This window comes from Lonchura striata, chromosome 8 (assembly GCF_050655825.1).
Source record: "Lonchura striata isolate lonStrDom1 chromosome 8, ASM5065582v1, whole genome shotgun sequence".
NCBI classification, from domain to species: domain Eukaryota; kingdom Metazoa; phylum Chordata; class Aves; order Passeriformes; family Estrildidae; genus Lonchura; species Lonchura striata.
Window position 1 is genome coordinate 7533258 of NC_140710.1, and position 18081 is coordinate 7551338.

General features: G+C 38.7%; 1 protein-coding gene across 15 annotated transcripts in view; it reads left to right on the forward strand.

The window, feature by feature from the left end:
* The window catches only part of BEND5 (BEN domain containing 5), an 879444-nt gene that overhangs the window by 538624 nt on the left and 322739 nt on the right, over window positions 1-18081 (forward strand). For 8 of the 15 annotated variants that reach the window (XM_085585660.1, XM_085585668.1, XM_085585662.1 and 5 more), the window contains 3 exons: window positions 5365-5498; window positions 7092-7467; window positions 13559-13707. The exons of 3 other annotated variants lie outside the window; for them this stretch is intronic. In XM_085585660.1, coding sequence (XP_085441786.1) covers window positions 5365-5498; window positions 7092-7467; window positions 13559-13707 — 659 coding nt within the window. Of the gene's footprint in view, window positions 1-5364; window positions 5499-7091; window positions 7468-13558; window positions 15565-18081 lie in introns of all 15 variants that reach the window. 4 more of the 15 variants (XM_085585664.1, XM_085585669.1, XM_077785358.2 and 1 more) reach the window with 2 other exon arrangements.

Genomic DNA, 18081 nt, shown 5'->3' on the forward strand with positions numbered 1-18081 from the left:
TATACCTAGGATGTCCCAATATATTTTCCTACAAGTTTTGTCCATTTGTCTTGAATTTGGCATCAAGAGGTGGAATAATCTTGTTTGTCATTCCCTACCCAAAATCTTGTTGTCTCTTACATACTCCTCATCTGCTTTATTGCTTACACTCAGCTCTACCTTTATGTCCGACTAAATATACTCCTGAAGTGCTTTCACTATGCCCAGTATTTATGTCTGAAATCTTTCTCTGTCCATCCAACAATGCTCTCCTCTAGTCTGCAAAAAAAAAGGAGCAAAACGATATAGTAAATTTTACTATCCAAATCCTGAATTGACTGTGCCAGCACCTGGTTGACCCCGCTTTTGCACACTCCTCCCTTTTTTAGCTGCATTCATTTTGATGGCACCTGTCCTCTTCAAATAACTTCTGCATTTCTGCTGCTGTCTGTTGGCCTGTGTTTGTTACTGTCATTCTCAGTTTCTTCTTTGGTAGTGGTTGTAATCTCTGCGCACTCCTAGCTCAGAGATGTTTTATATGAGGCACATTTCTTTTTGCTTTGTATCCTGAATATCTTTCTGAGCCTGCAGGATCATTAGATTTCCTGAAATCTCATCTCGTCTTCCTCTTCAAGTCCTCCTTTAATGTTTGCATTAAATTAGCTAAGAAAGTAATTTATAGTTCTTTTTTTTTTCAAGCTTTAAATAAGCTAGGTGTCTTTTAAAAAATATTATTATTATCATGCTGTTTTCCTTCCCAGTCACAGCAGTACTGAATATTGTTTATTTGTGTGTAAGTGGCACTTAGGAATCCATGCCCTGTTTGTGCTTAGTGTGTTTGCTTTGGTTCTTCTGCATCTTTTGCTTTTCCTTATCTGTAACCAGTGCACAGGCTGCCCAGGCAGGTGATCTTACCTTCTCTGTAGAAGGAACCTGGCTGAGTCAGTACTAAACCAGTTCAGTGCAGCAGTGTGTAGGGAATCTTATGCAGGTGTTGTCCATATGTGCTGGAAATGGGAAGGCTGATGGTAAGTTTTTTCATCTGTCAGCATATCATTTTTCAAAAGGAGTGGAATTTTTTTGAAGGCTTAGGGGAAGGACGAATTCTGTTCAAGGTTCTTTCATTTTATTACTGTAAGATTTATGGCATTGCCAAGCCCCTTCTTTGGACTGATACCAGACCTGCTGTCCCTCATCCATTTGGAGTGCAGAGCTTTCTTCCTTTATTTTTCCAGCTTTCATTCCAAAGATGGAAAAAAATCAGCATTTGAACTCTTTTTTGAAGGGATTTGTTTTTTCAGTCCTTATTTCTAAATTAGAAAGTAAGGAACCCTTTAAGGGGGCTTTGAGATTTTCAGAGTTTCATTTTACATCCCACAATAGGATTTTCTGTTTTAGAGCACTAACATATTTCTCCTTGGATCTAACCAACTCCCTGCCCTGTTAAAGTTGCTTTCTCTGCCTCAGTTCCCTTCCCCTCTAGACTTTAAGCTGTTACCTTTAGACCTGGATCCACCAATCTGACACTGAAATGAGGGCCTCATTGAAGAAAGCATTCCAGGAACAATTTATCCTTTGCTAGTTGATAGAGATTTTTCTAGTGCAGTGTTGCTTTTTTGGCTTTGCTTTCTTTAAGCACTGCTGAGGCCAAACGTGTTCCCAGGCACTCTGGAATTCCTCAGCAGTTGACTTTTTCCTGACTGCTGGTTCAGCTTCGGGAGAAGCCTGGATGGGGAGGGACACTGTCATGTGCCCTGGCTCTTGAGCCCTGTGCCTCAGTACCAAGAGGAGTTGACTGCCAAGATCTCTCCAAGTCTGACCTTTTCTTGGAGTATGGTTATTTCAGCATGCTTTACTCTTTATCTTGAATCACAGAATACCAGGTTCTCTGTGAACAAAAGCAATTTTTCCTAATTTACATGTGCCTTTCAGATTGTCCCTTCCTAAAGAACAGAGGGAATCCATTCTCGTATTGTGCATTCCACCCTGCATATTTTGTTACGAGTGCCTAATTAAGTATGTTAAGTGCTAGTTCTTAGTAATTGATATCACTGAACCACTCAATGCATATCTAGGGAAAACAATAGACACAACTTTATAACAAGCTGATCATAGCCACCTAGGGGCAGGTGTAATTTTTAACTTCTAGCAAGGTTTAAATGACTGGGAACAAAGTCCAGACAAATGATTTAGGTTATTACAAAATGAGGCTCTGAGCTACAATGCTTTTAGGCTGCCCCTCTCTCTCTTCTGTAGCCTCAGGCACCGAATTGCAGCTTGTACATATATTTGGTTCCTATCCTGGTTTTCTTCTGGCTCAAAATCACAGGTGTCTTGGTTTTTGCTGGATTTTGCTTTTGTACCTGTCTTTTGTTTGCTGCCACAACAACAGACAGAGAATCCTAAGGAGAACTGCTATAAATGCATGCTCATGTCTCTCTCTTACCCTTCCCCCAGTCTCCACTCTCTCCCTCCCACCCCTTCCCAAATTCCATTAATATTTACAGAACAAGAGCCAGAACTCCAACATTAATCTCAAATTCAGAATGAGATTTTTCTGGCTGTATCTGCAGCTAATGCAGAAGACAACAGAGGTTAGAAATGCACTTTAAAAAAAAAGAAAAAGAACAAAAGGCCTTTTCATATTCAACACACTGGATGGATTGTGTTAGGTATAAATAAGCTTTCAAAGACCAGAGCATATGTAAAAAAATATTATATGTATTGTTGTTGGAAGGCAGAAGAACATTTATTTGCTTACTGAGTGCATTGAAAGTTCCTGAGCTTTAACTTATTTAAACTCATTGTTTCTTCAAATTTTGTGTGTGAAGAAAACAGTTCCTCTTTTCATCTTACTGGTTCATGTACTTATAAGCAGTAAAACTAAAAAGTCAAATGAACAGAAAGAGAACTGTGTTGATAGTTACATGCCAGCAATGTACAAATGAAACATTTGTAAGGAGATGTATGAACAACCAGTAAAGTTTTGCAAACATAAATTTCATAGGCAAACTGATATTGAGTGGAGAGTGAAGAGAATGAAGAATTCTGATAATTTACATTTGTTCTCTTTGACCCCAAACTAAGTATTTTCTTTCATTTTCACTGTTAAATGCATAGAATGTGTTATTAACCATTATGAATTGACTTAAAAAGCAAAAATCAAAGATAAATATTACTGTTCTTCCGAATTGTTTCTGGTTTAGTGTTGGTTTATTCACTGGAAAGTATTTGCTGACTTCTCCAGCCTGCACAGGCACTTACTCCTCTGTGACCCCTGTCCTTGATTGTTTCAAGAGTCACTTTTCTCTGCCATGGGGAGGATGGCTTGTGTCCCTGTCCAGTTGGTGTGTGGTTCTGGCTTCTGGTGACCTCAATGAGTTGTCAGCAGACAAATTTGTTAACTGTGTCAAGTAAGGGATTGTGTCCATTTGGTTGTGAGGCCAAGGGTTCTTTCAGAGGACAGAAACTGGCCTGAATTCTTTCAGTGAAGAAGGAGGTCGTCTGCATGTCCTATGGAAGATGGTTTGGCAGAGCAGTCTGGAGAAGCTGGCTCTGCAGTATCCGTGTGCTGTTCTTCCTCCAAGGAACTGAGAGAACATATTTTAGTAAAGGATTCCTCAATCTATTCAATACCCCAAAATACATAAACACAGAAAATGTTGGTGGTTTTCTTTTTTTGCCCTTTTCAATATGGATTCATTTATTCTTAAATTCCAAGAAAATACCAATACCCATCAGTCCACCCTTTAGTCTGGAAGTTTGTATTATTTGTTTTTTTGGGAAAGGCTCCCATATTTTCTTCTCATCTCTCTGGCATTAGAATTGGCTTATCTCACTTTACTGATGAACCTACATTTTCCAGATAAATGAAAACATAGGGGTTTATTTTTCAAAACTGAAACAGTTGGATTGCCTTTTTGTTTTACTGGGATAAGCATCCACGATGCTCTGGGGAATGGAGAATGATCTAAAATAAGCCTAGCTGGTTTTTGTTGTTTATCTGTTTCTTTTTGCATCTGTCTTAGTATTTATTGCTACCATCTGCGTTTCATTTCAGGTTATCTAATGTCTCATTCTGCATGTTCTTTGCCTAGTCTTTTTACATAGCCTTGGGCTGTAATATCACCATTTGCCTACAAGAGATCCATTTCTATCTGTAACAAAATGAATTGCATTCATCTGTGTAATTCATTTCTAATGAATGCCTTGCTCCTCATTAAACAGTGATTTACCTTTGTTTCCCTTTCCTACACTGTCAACATGAACCATTTTGAGGTCCTGTGGAGAGATGCTAATTTGAGAAAGCAAAAGTCAATGCAACTAAGCACTCATGGGGGCCATCCTCCTTGGCACTTTCAAAAATATTCATGGGACATGTTGCAGAATAAAATTTGCAGGTGGATAAGAAGACTCAAAATATTTTCTTGTTTATAAACTTTCCGTGTATGAAGGCAATGCTTGACAGTTTGAATGCAATTCTCCTTGACACTGCCAGGAGGAAATGAATCTTTTCAGACCTTGTCTGTTCTGCAAGAATTTGACCTATCACAGGCACATTTTGGGAGTCTGTACTCTTGGTTCACTGTCCCCTCCCTACCTTTTCAGGAATATTAAAATATTTTGAATGTATTTTCAGATTAATATTTTTAAATACCTAATTTTGAGATATGTAAAAAAATTATGTCAAATTTTTAATGAGATTCAAAGATTCATATAAATATTTCCTGCCATTGCCAATAGTATCTAAAGGAAAAGGATGAATGCCATTAATTAGTGAAATAGGGTTGTGGAGTAATTTTGTTACAGATTTGGTTCTTATGCAACGTTTGTGTAATGCACTTCAAAGCTCTCCAGCAACATTCCCTTTTCCAGTCCTGCACTTTGCAGAATAGCAGAATCTGCCATGTGTGCAAATAGATCTGTGCTGCTGACAGATGATGGTTAGAGTATGGGATGAATTACCAAGTTTATTTTCACTTTAACCCTAAGCATAGTTTGAACTGCAGCAATGGATTATGAATATGAAAATACCATTGGTAAACATAATTTAGAGAAATACAGGAAGTTTTATTTACAGCCTCTTTAACTCTTACTTTGGAGATAGCACAAGCCACTCATCAGCACTTTTGATTGCTTGAATTTAGCTTGGCATTTTTTTGTATTTATTTGTGTGTTGGGCCAGACTGATCCCCATTTGAAACTCTAGAATTGCCAGTGGGCATCAGTGGATTTACACCATGGACTAATTTGATCATGGTATTATGAGGTGATTGGAGGATGGGAGGTTGGGTTTTTGTAACTGGTCTTGCTTAAGTCATGTAGTATTTTGAAGTAAGAACATTGATTAATGTAACAAAACCTTATTTTTAATATACATTTTAGAGGACAAAACTGACCTTGAGAACAGTGTGATGCAGAAGAAAATTAAAATCCCCAAACTCTCTCTCAATCACGTAGAAGAAGCTGGGGAAGTTGCAGATTATGGGGAAGAAGATGTGGAGCTTAGACACAGTAAGGTACTGAAGCCTTTCTGGTTTATTTTCCCTCCTCACCTTTTTTTATCTTTTTTGTCAGTGCTTGGGGCATGTATGAATGTTCTACCTTAAGAATTCCATTCTTGCTTTTGATCCCCTTAAAACAGTGTGTTTGGTGAAATTGGGTCACATTGTGTGTGGAGGGGTGGGGTATGTGTTTTCAAAACCTGATTTAAGTGCAATCAGTTTTCCTGTGCATAGTGTCTGCACAGTGTAACTGCCACCTGAGACTTTGGCTCAGAATGCCTTAAAAGTCACCGTACCCCACTGTACCAGTTCTTGGTGGCACTTGTGACATACTGCTCACTGCTTGTTTGGAATTGGGAGGGGTGCTCTGAGACTGCCCAACTGCAGCTGTGACTAAGAAGAATTGACAGGACTGTACCCTCCATTATTACTCCCAGTTGCCTTTTTAGGTTCAAATGCCAGAAACCCACTATGGAAATATATTTATTTTTTTATATTAAACTATTTCTTTAAAAGTCTGCCAACCTTCAGAATAATATACTGCTCTATGGCTTCATGTGTTTTGCAGCTGCAGGAGTGATAATAGTTCATTTCCTTGTAGTGGGCCAGCTTTTTTTTTTTTAATTGTTAATTATTTTTTTTTAGAGTACAAATGCAGCAGGTGCAACATCAAATAATTTTGTTTTCTGTCACATTACTCATGGATATTGTGGTATGGGAATTAGATAGTGTCAGCTTCTCACCACTACTCTTATGAGCTGCATTTGCTTTCCTTGCAGTTGCTTGGAAATTCAAGTGCCTTTTCTTGTTTGGCCAGTAAAACTTAGTGACTTTACCTGTACATATTAATCCCACTATCCAGACCCCAGGAAAGTAGTGTGATTTAATTTGTAGGGTTTGTGCAGATGACTGAAGGTAAAATTCCACTGAGAGTTCCCAGGTCCTGAAGCCTCTGCAATGCAGTACTAATATAGAAGGAATCAGTTGATAAGGAAGATGAGGCTGGATGATATATTCTATCTCCAGCTTCGGTGTTCTCAAATCCCTTTCAGTGTTTGCTGATAGTGTTAACTCAGTCACTTGCATCAGGCAGCTGGGTGAACGTGCTGTAGGGATAGTCAGTGAAGGTTTTGTCTCTCAAAGTGTGGGAAGGACAAGCCCTCAGTTCACAGAACAGCTTTGTGCCTGTGCTGCTTTCACCTCTGATGTCGTCACAGGTGACAAATGGAGCACACAGTTCGTTCTTTCTCTTGCTTATCAGAAAATCAATTGCTGTCAGAAATCTGAATGTTAAGGGTAAACTTTAAAGAAAAAGACATCTAGATCAACTTTTTCAAAAAGAAATTAATGATACAGAATCAAGTGACCTATATACACTGCCTTTGTCAGTGTTGCACAAATGCAGGAAGGCCTTTAACTGCCTCAGAAGTTTGTGCATGCATTTAGCTGAGTTACAACTTCATGTTAGTTATGCTTCATATTATATCCATAAGAACTTGTTAAGCAAAATATTTTTGCAGTCTGGCTTTGTCTTAGTCTTTTGGAAGACAAGCATATTAACAGTTCTGAGACTCTCCTAATTTATTTGTTTTTTATTGTAATGTGCAGAGACAAGATGGGAGGAAACAAAGTGAAGGTACACACAAAAGCATTGAAGCAGTTGTTGCTCGCCTTGAAAAACAGAACGGGATGAGTCTCAGTAATACTTCCAGCCCTGAGGAGGCTTTTATGGAGGCTACAGAAGGCATGAACAGTATGGACGATGCTGTAGTTCCTCGGATTCTCTATGAGGAATTGCTGAGGAGTTACCAGCAGCAGCAGGAAGAAATGAGACACATTCAACAGGAGCTTGAGAGAACGCGGAGACAGCTTGTGCAACAGGCAAAGAAGCTAAAGGAGTATGGGGCACTCGTGTCAGAAATGAAAGAGCTCAGAGACTTGAACAGGAGGCTCCAGGATGTACTGCTCCTAAGACTAGGTAGTGGTAAGTGCCGGACTTAAGTGGGACTAGTTTGAATGAATTTTGCAGGTGTTATCAATAGTAATGGAAATGTATTTGAAGAATAGCAGTGGTTGTTAAACCGGACATTGAATGTTAAAAGGGTTTTCTGCTGTGGCTGTACAATATGTGTCGAATTTGTATGCTATGTACGTCTGGGGTTTTCTTTAAAAACTAGAGGTCTTTGTGCTGGTATGGCTGAATCAGAGTTCCATTTTAAGCAGCTGTATTATAAAAACTCTCTGACCTTCCAATATATGCTGAAAAAGTTAATAAAGCATCATCTGCAAAATATACCAATATGTTCCAGTTTAAAAAAAACAAGATAAGAAAAGGTGCTGGAATGAATAGTTGGGCTTAAACTAATTTATCCTTTGCAGTTAGGGGTTTTGTTTGTTGTTATGTGACTATGTTACCTTCCATTTTCTGACCCCTTTTCCCATTAGTAGCTTATTAGAATGTGATATATTCCTGAAGTTTTAGCAGTGGCTTTAAAAAGCCATGCTATTTGAAAAACAATGGATTGTTAATAGCATAATTAAAAAGACTTTATATTAGTGTCCCGTTTATCAACACTTGTTGCAAAATGCAGTTTTTTTGTAACTTGAATTTCAGTTTTAAATATCTTGGGTCAATTGCTCCTTTGTTTGGGTTTATAACAATTATTTAAGCATTATGTTGGAATAAATGGGAAAAAAGACAAAATAAAAAGTTCATCCTTTTCACTGAAGATGGTACCCTTGGAATACCTTCAAAAATTTGATGAATTGATTTATTTGCGATTTGAATGTGGTACTGTGCTGAAGATTTGCTCGGTGACTGAAACTTGGTTGAAATTTATGCATCCAAACTTAGCATGCCATTCTTACGTCTGCCTTTGTGTATCTGGAAACTTAATTTTTGCATGTCAGTTGGATATTGGCTCTTCTCCTGGACTGGAACGAGTGCATGCAATTTGCATGTGGGTCTGAGTTACCCTCACGTACAGAACTGGACCTGGGAGAGCATGTGCCTGTGCTGTAGCATGTGTTCAGGTGTGCCCACACCCTTGGAGCCAGGTTCTTGGAGTGTCCCACAACCTAAACTGGGTGTCTGATTGTGAATGCTCATCACTGTTACACTGTGCACAATTAAAACATCGTTACTTACCATAAACATTCTAGTTAACTTTCTAAATAAAACTAAATAGGCGATGTTGCCGCAGCCTGAAAAAGACGATGTGGCTGGCAGGAGATTCCACTGAGCTTTCTAAAATTTTCCTTGGATGGAAAGATGTTTCTTCATCTGCAAGTAGTTAGGTGGAATTTATGGGACTGGAGCACGAGCCAGATGTTGGTAGGCAATGGGGCTGAACAACGTAAAGTACCAATTTAGTTGGTAGACTTGACAGCAGTTGGAGTGGTGAGACCAGCAGTGCAATGAAGACAGCTACTGAATTCTGTCTCTTTTCTTTCACTTTAAGAAAAAGAAGATGTGCTTTTTTTGCTTCAGCCACATAAAGAAACCTTAAGAGAAAAAGGGAAAAAAGGGAAATAGGAAAAGAAATCCTGGGAGAAAAATACTGAATCTTCTCTAAATATTGGGCATGAATTTCTATTTGTGTGTATCAGTGTGACAACTGAAAACAAATCCCAATTACATTCAAGACAAGTTCTTTAAATTTAATCACATATATGGAAAAATATCAGCTATCCAACACTTCCAAAAAAATTCCTTGTTGGTATTCCTTGTAAGGAACATTGGATGGTAAAGGTGGAATTTGGCCGTGCTGGCTTTGTCCTTCACAGGGTTTGTATTTCCTAAGACTCGGTGTATTAACTGTTGCTCACCCTGTTGTTTTTCCTTTTAGCCTCATTCACAGCAGAGAAACAACCATGTTCTAGAAAGAGCAATACAAAACTTATGAATAATTAGCAAGGGAGACATCTTCAGCATGTTCTAAATTAGCGAGTCTGATGACAGTATGAAAAAGTACTACTTTTAATCAAGAATAGATACGTAAAGACTCTTTTAGTCTTCCTTACTTTTCCAGCTTATAAATGAGGTATGTTTGGGTATATGAATAATCTCTGAAAATTGTTCTGAAAATAAATTACATCCTAAATTCATCTGCAGTTGCAGTGATCTCTTAAACCTGGAGTTTCAAATTACATGTAATTTATGTTACACTGCACTTCTAGCAGGCTGGACTTAATGCAAACTAATTGCATTTCTGTTTCACCTTAGAGACTTGTGATTTCTTTGCATGAGATGACAGCTGGTTTGTGCTGATGAATTGCAGCTGTGGGAAATGCTTGCCTGTTGCCATTTTAAACTTGCAGATCAAATATAGAACAGTCTCTTGAGCTAACGTGCAGTCAAGTAGTCAGTCTCCTAATTTCCCATCAACTTGTTGAATTCAGTGAGGAGCTCGAAGTCAATGTATTGTACTTGAGACTTAGGCCTTCAGCTCTGCTACTAAACTGGATCCACTTTTGTGGCAGGAGTGAGGAGGTTTCATCTTCCTCATGGTGACACGAATTGCTCTTTGTCACAAAAGAGCCTTGGAGGCAGCCATGGAGAAATGCTTAATATTATCTTTATGATTTTAAGTCTATTATTTCTTGACACATCCCTTCACGGAGAGGCAGGCATTTCACCAGGGCTCTAGGGAGCCAGAGCAGTGGAAAAATGGGGTGACTGTTGTGGAAAAGGTTATGGTGTCCCTCTTGAGCTCCTGGAATAATGTGTGCAGCCTCTTGCCTTGCCCACGTGGGCAACTGGAAGCCCTGCAGCTGTAGGCCTTTGCAGTTTGTTTTGTTGCACCTGAAAACACACCTAATTTGCCATCTTTTTCTCAATAGAGGGTAAGATAATTTAAAGAATTAAATAACCGACTCTCCCCTGTAGGGACTTTAAATAGCCCTTGGATTGCAAAAGAAGACTTTCAATTACTTCTTTAAAAAAATAACTGTCTCCTGGGCAAGATCTGTGTCATTCCCTGTGGCTGGAAATATGGTCACTACTGAAGTTCTATAGGGATAATGCTTGGGCGTTTTTAGCTCCCTGATAATTTCTTCATTTTCATATTATATTGCTGAGAATTAGTGTTGCTCCAAAGTCAGGGAGTGTATTCACATTCGTTCAGAAACTGATTCATCAGCATGTGCACGCAGACCCCCAAGGTTTTATTTTTAATCCCAGTTGAATTTCAGTGATCCAGTTTACAGTGTTTTGGGACTGACACCAGTGTAGGGAGAATGAAATGGGATTTGTGTCTTACTACATGTCAGGAATTACTGTTTTTCAGCTTTTCTACATTTGTTTGGCTTTTTGATGTTAAAAAAAAAAAAAGGGCCCAAGGTTTCTATCAAGTACAGGAAGTACCAGTATTACCACTTCTCTGTCTTGTGTTGTTTTGTTTCAAATTCTGGTAGACCATGGACAAAAACTATCTTACAAATGTATGCTGACACTTTATCAGTCAATTTGTTTTTACTTTCTTACTAATTTTAGGAGTAGCATGTAGCCCAAGATGAATTTTTGAGGAAAAGGGATGGTAAAGGGAAGCCTTCTAGCTCTTCATCCTGATCTGAATTTGCTGGCCTCTTGGATATTATAAAAAAACTGCAGCCAGGAGAAAGATTTTGCAATAAAACATTTGTTTCCTTCTTACATTCTGAAAATCGTCTTTTTTTTTTTTTCCCCTGATCCTTGTTACATAAGTGCTGTCATTGTTAAGCCTTTAGATGGAGGTATATATTTTTATATGTCCCATTAAAATAAGATGCAGAGAGGGGGAATTTGGACTGTGGTGAATGGGGCACACTGCTCTGTTGGCAGACAGGCAGGCAGGAGCGCAGGTTGCATGTGCAATTCACAGCATGCAGGGTTGAAAATGGAGAGTTTAGTGGTTGTGGAAGTGGCTGTGGTGACTGCCTGGTTAGAGGCAGGCTTCTGTTTGGGAATCAAAAATCAGGATATAGAGAAGAGATTTTAAAGGCTTTCTTTTGGTGATGTCTAAGCAAGTAGTTAAAGCATGAATTGGAGCAGAGGTATTCTGACCTGTGAGAGCTGTGGTTGTTGTGGACTTTAATCAGCTTTTTCCTTGGGGAAGCTCTGGAAACCAAATTCCAGCTGTGTCAATATATGACTAAAAACAGTAAAAGACTTCTAAATAGGGAGTAGTAAAAGTTTTTAAAGGGAAATAAACGTTTCCTGCTAGGAAGAAGGTGGTTAAACTTAGGTGTCTCCCTTGAAGTGAATTTCAAAGTATAAGAAAATAGCCCTTTGTTGAAGAATGTAAACTAACAGCTCCAGAGATGACTTCTTAAGGTCACACTGGCAATTACATCCCTGCATCTGCTTGTTCAGCTGTGCCCATGCTGTGGGCAAGCTTTGAGTGCTTTAACCAGTCCAGGTCTTCCTCCAGTCTGAATGAGCTTTACAGTCTCAAGTTTAGGAAGTTCAGTTTGTCTTGGCTGTACTGTTGTATATTCTTGGTACTAGAGGTGCTTACTAAGATCACTGTGAAATTATAATGCAAATGGGATGTTTTGTGATTTCTCTGTTTGTGCCATGCTTGTGCTGGGGTGGCTCTTAAGACCCTCTTGTTGGTGGCACTGCAGTGGAGGATTGTCTGAGTTGCCAAGACAACTTTTAGTCATTGGTGAGCGTGGAGTGGCAGCCAGCTGAGAACATTTAACTGGCTATGTAGGTGTAGGATAAGCTATAGGATAAATGTCAAATGCTGACAACGGATGAAGCACTGCTGTTGCTGTATAATAATCTCTAAATGAAACTGCACAAAGTAGGAGGGATGAATGCTGTGCTTGTTCCAGGCACAGAACTATTTAAGATGCATGACTAAGACCTGAGTTGTGGTGCCAGCGTGACTTGCAGAGTTGGATCAGTTCAGGTCTGTGTCTGTGTGCACAAACACTGAGCAGGGAGCTGAGGGGTGACCTGACTGATGAATGGGTTGTCACTGGCTGAAGATGTCAGGGTTGGACAGCAGGGTAGTGCAGTGCTCTCAGCACCAGCCTGGGACAATCTGGCACTGACAAGTTGTTTAGACAAGAGTTTATCCTTAGAGTTCTGGACATGGGGTATTTCCATGGTGTCCAGAGTTGTCCAAGCTGGCAGCCTTGCTGTGCTGTGGAGCCACCGGCCCTACATGGAACTTCAATGCCTGCTGGAGCTTCTTGGGATCCTAGAGCCACACATCAAGGGACACTGATAGGCTTTGGGCCATAGCCCTGACTTCTGGTGGAAGCCCTGCAATGAATGGAGTCATGAAATCCAGTTCACAAATTATTTTTAGTTTGTTCTTCTGTCCTTTTAGGAACATTTTATAACTTCGATCTGGAAAAGAAAACTTGATAACTAACAAAATAACTATCCCCCTTTAAAGTCTCAAACATATGCTTAGTTGTATTCCATTGTTTAATTTGTGCATAATTTTTGTTGATTAAAAACAAAAATCAGTGTTGAATTAATTGGACAATCAAAATCCTAATTTATGTGGGGGTTTTTTAACATTTGATATTCTTTCTCTGCAAGGTACTTCAGCATAAAGAACCTAAGTCTGTTTCCTTCATAGCATTTCTGCAGATCCTCCCTATTTTTATACACTTCTGTTACATCTAAAGAGATTTTGGATTTCTATAATATTTGTAATTCTTTGTGGATAATTTATGTAATTATCACAGTAAATTATGCAGGTTCCTATGCAACTATATAGCAATTCTTATTTGAAGAATTACTATTGTTGCTTTTGGTTTATAATTTCAGTGTCGTTTTAACATAATTTTCTTAGTGTGAATTGAAGAAATCTTACCCATATCTGTAATTGTCCTTATGCTTTAGGAATAAAATTAAACACTTAAATTAAAATTAAACATTTTAATGTTTATAAAGCAGGGATACTTATCCTGTGTTTAGTTTCTGATGTTCAGAAGTAGGGTTTTGGTTTCAATTACTTCTAACACTAAAATGAACATGACTAATATGTTATTTTATGCTAATCATGGGTGATGAAGGGATTGATTTCATGTTCTCTGGGATAGCAGACAGCTCTCTTTTCTTAACTGTCTAGGACCTGCCATTGAGGTTGAAAAAGTAAAACCTGAGTCAATTGAGCCCGAACCTGAGGTACAGAAGACCTTCAGTGAGGAAGCAAATACATCAACGTACTTCCCTGCCCCTGTTCCAGTAATGGACAAGTATATTCTCGAGAATGGAAAGGTATTTTATATTATATATAGCATGAATCATTTTTAAATGTCCATCTGGTGATGTTCTTGTGGAGTTTTCATTGATTGTGGGGGTTTTGCATGGTAGCAGCTTGTAGAAGCTTCCTCAGTTTTCATGCAGGTGTGCTGTTGTGCTGAGAATTGTGAAGTTACACAGATATGAAGAGCATAGAAAAGTATCTTCAGTGGTGAGAGCATTGAGTGCTGTGCAACATGAGGAATATAGTTACTAAATAAATATTCATGCACAGGCAAATTGACATAGTCTTCAGTTGGTGGCACCCTAAATAGACCAAATATTGACCAAAGTCAGTAACCCACGTTATAGAGTTACATGAGTCTACTTAACCAAAATACTTCTTCCTAAAAGGTTTTTAATGTTTATAATGCGCTGTGGCCATATTGCAGAGAAGCCCTCATGTTTGGGTTGGAGTGCAGGAGGTATTTATGAACCCTGGAAGGAAAATGAGCTCCCTTGGGGAAGGGCATTGCCACTGAATTGAACTGATGTAGTGCTACTTTCCAGAGACTTTGTGAAGTTGCTGAAATACCATCTAGCTCTAGTTTGCCAGAACCTGACTGAGAGCTTTTTCAGATTTCAGTGTGTTTAACACATTAACTGCTCATCTACCTAGGCCTGCTTTTACAACTGTTTTCATTATCATTAAATAAATGTGATGTTTCTTATACAAAACTGTAATTCCTTCAGAATTGCCTGTGCAGATCCTGTTTCTTGGTGTATATAGATGCATTTGGTACCCTAATCTGAGAATCTTTAGGGAGGAAACATCCATTCCAGCTTTGCTGTGCAGTGGAATTACTGATGGAATATAGCATGAAACTGCATTTTCTGATTTGTGTTAGAAGATTGACTGCACCATGTCTGTCCCTCTTGAAGAAAAATTCAACATAATCATTGAGGACAGAATATACTTGAAAAATAGTAGAATCTTGACAGTTTGACAGGTATTTGGTTCAGATAGCTTTTCTTGCCTAATATATTTAAATACGTCATTTGCTTGATTATTTTGTGTAAATTTGTGCAACGAGTACTTAGGGTGTATTACTGTGTGAGTTTCCTTTACCTCCTTCTCTTCCACTTAAGATCTATGGGATAGGATGCATCCTTTAGTATTTCTATGCAGCTTTTCCTGCACCTTTTTTCATCTGTCAGCTTCTTGGCACTTCTTTTGCTGAAATTTTCTGTCTTAACAGATACTGATATCTCTTTAATTTTCTTTCTGTAATTTTGGTTCTTGGTTTGCCTATTTACTGGGTCTACAGACAGCTCAGATGACAAAAATGTAAACTAATAATGTATTTGCAGTATTGGAGGGTAGTTTTCTTCAGTTTTCCTTATTTACGGCTTTATTTCAGTATTCCTTTATTGATATGCACCACTAGAGTAGTCGAAATACTTTTTTTACAAATCTTACCCTTTGTGGCACCAGATTTGATCTTAGTAGGGTTCTTTCAGAGCAGATAAATCTCTTCCCTCCAGAGGGAAAACCAAGTCACTGAAAAAGAGCCTATGGCATTCATTTAAAGAAAAGAAAGAAGAAGAAAGAGGGGAAAAAAAGAGTTCATCTTCTGAGACACGTTTTAGATCTGTTGCAGATGTTAGCTCAGCCACGCTGGTGAGCGTTGCTTTGAATTCGCTGCCGCTTGAAGGTTGATCCCACAGTTGCTGAAATTGGGAGTAAATTTCCCATTGATTTCATCAAGACAAGAGTCTGGCTCATGGGGCAGCTCTTCCGGCAAGAAGGGAATGTCTTCGGAGTGTGAAGTACAGTAAACTTCCCGGAGCTTTGGGACTGACAGGAAACAGTACCAGGCATGTTGCAAAGAGGTAAACTGAGACAGGCAGATTGAATTCCTCACCATAACAGTGCTAGAAATAGAAAAAGGGAGATGTAAGGTTGCTGTGGCTGTGGCTGTCTGTCACATAGTTGCTGTTGCCATAGGTGTTTCATACCAGCAATTGCTTTTTTAATAAATGAAGCATGTTAAAAGAAGAGATGATCTGTCTGAAGCATAAATATTAAAAATACTTCCTGTGACTTTTTCTTTTATTTTGAGTCACTTCAAGCTAATGAATAATGTAGTAGCTTTAGAGACTAAATAATCTGTGGCAAAGGCAAACCCTTTTTTTGGCAGAGAGGAGTTGGATTTTTGATGAAATACAACAATCTGTACAACTAATGTAATACTGACACCCAAAATTTGCTGTGTCACAACATTTCTAATCATACTTATTTTCTAGGTAATTTTCAGACATTTTCCCAGAGAATTTTTCAAGACCTAACCATAAATAACTGAATTTAAAAATGTATTGAGATTATTTTCTCAGTACAGACTACTTACTCCTCATTGAAGTTGCCTTACAAAACATGTAAAGAGCACCAAAAAGAGTGTACCTTTTAAAAAAATCATTTATGAAGAGGCTCAACAACAGAGAAAAAGGAAAAAAAAAAAGAGTATTTGTGTTGTGGTTATTACTAGTTTAATTTTTGTCCATGCAGACTTGTGAAAAGCTTCTTAGAATCCCTTTAGTGTAAAAGATTCTGCAGGAGAGTCAGCTTGCTGCATGGTTTTATGCTTTAAGGAAGGTAGAGTTTTCTTTTTTTAATATAACATAGCTTGCAGTCAAACCAGTCATATTACTCTATTTAAGTTTTTAAACATCTAGTTGCTTTTGAAGGATGCTGTTGTAATAAAAAATTTCTTGAGGTTATAGTCCTCATTAATAATTAAAGCAGGTTTCCATTTAAAGGAAAAATGGTATTCAGTTGAATACAAGCAGTAAAATGTTGGGTATATAAAATTTTACAGTAGCTTTGTCCAATTTTCATTGCATTTAATGAGACTTCCATGATACTGCTCAGATTTGTATGGGTAGCAGGCACAGTTTATTTAAAGCCATATGAATTGAGTAAAACCACAGAAAACTAACAGCAGAGCAGTTAAGGCAAACACTCTTCTGATGCAGTTTTGCTGTGGGATTTTGTTGATGGTATTTATTTAATCATAAGGTCGAAAGTTAGTTTTAAGTGTTAATGTTATAGAAAGAACCCCCATTGGACCACATCTAATCAAAGCTAGATTTTGGATATGTAGCTATCCAATTGTTTGGTATGTTGCACTTGTCCAGATTGTCTGAAGGTAAGAGCAGTGAGCTGTGATCAGCAGCTGGGAGGTGTAGGTCACACTTTAGCTTGTTAGGGTGAGAGCAAGTGTGTGTCCCAGTGAGTGAAGTCCATCACCATGTGAGCAAAGCTTGCTGTGTGCAGAGGTAGTTCAGGAGTCTGCACCGTACTCCAGGAACTGGAGCATGGACATACAGGGTGCAAAGTATTTGTGGTTCCATGCAGGGCCAGCGTGTGTGTCCTCATTGCACTTGTGTCAGACTTGTGCTGGTTACTCGTGGAGTTACCTCTGCTGGTGCTAGAAGGTGTCCTGAGTGTCAGGGCTGGCAGCTCAAACACGTAGTGGCAGCCAAGGATGGTGCTCAGATTCTTGTCTGGCATTTGTCTTAAAACTGGAGCACTGGGAATCTTGGAGTACAGACATAGGGTTGCCCTGTGGGAGACAATCAAGCACAGTCAGTGCTGAGCAAGAGTAATAAGCAGCACCAAACTTGAGCATCTTCCTTTTGGACTCTCTCCAGTGGCTTCACACTGCGTTTCCCAGTACCCATGTTATCCTGCTTTAGTACTTCAGTGAAATACCTTGACTTCCCATTGTTTGGATAATGGAAAGTTTATGATGTTGCTGCAATGGGTCATTGCCTAACCACAAAACAGTATTCATGTGGTGCATTCACATTGATCTAACACTTTGTGTTAGAGCTGGAAGTTTTACAAAGCTTCCAAACTCTTGTGGCTTATATTGAAATTGGAGCTCTCAAAATCCTTTCTCCTCTTCCAGTTACTTCATACAATCAGGTTGGGTCTTGCCAACAGGTATGGAATACAATTTAGGAAGTAATTCCATCTCTACTGCCTCTGAAATGTGCTTTGGGTAAAGTCTGTTTTAGCCAAAAGGAAGTGTTTAATCTTGCTCCTGAATTAGGCTGGTGCAACTGCTTGGTTTATATGCTGTGCATAATTATATAATACTGGATGTATTCACTGTTTCCTTCTTCGATCTCTGTTCCTGACCACAGTCTTTCAGGAGAGAGGTTATGTGGGGGGGAAAAGTAGGGATTACTAAAAGGAACTATATTATATATTGAGGTTGACTTGAACTCCCTGACCCACAAAGTCGTAAAAGTTTCAGAGTTAGGCAAAATGGATTTGTTCAGCCCTAATTACTGTTATTTTAGTTCCTAATATTAATGTTCCTAGCACTTGGATACTGTTGTGTG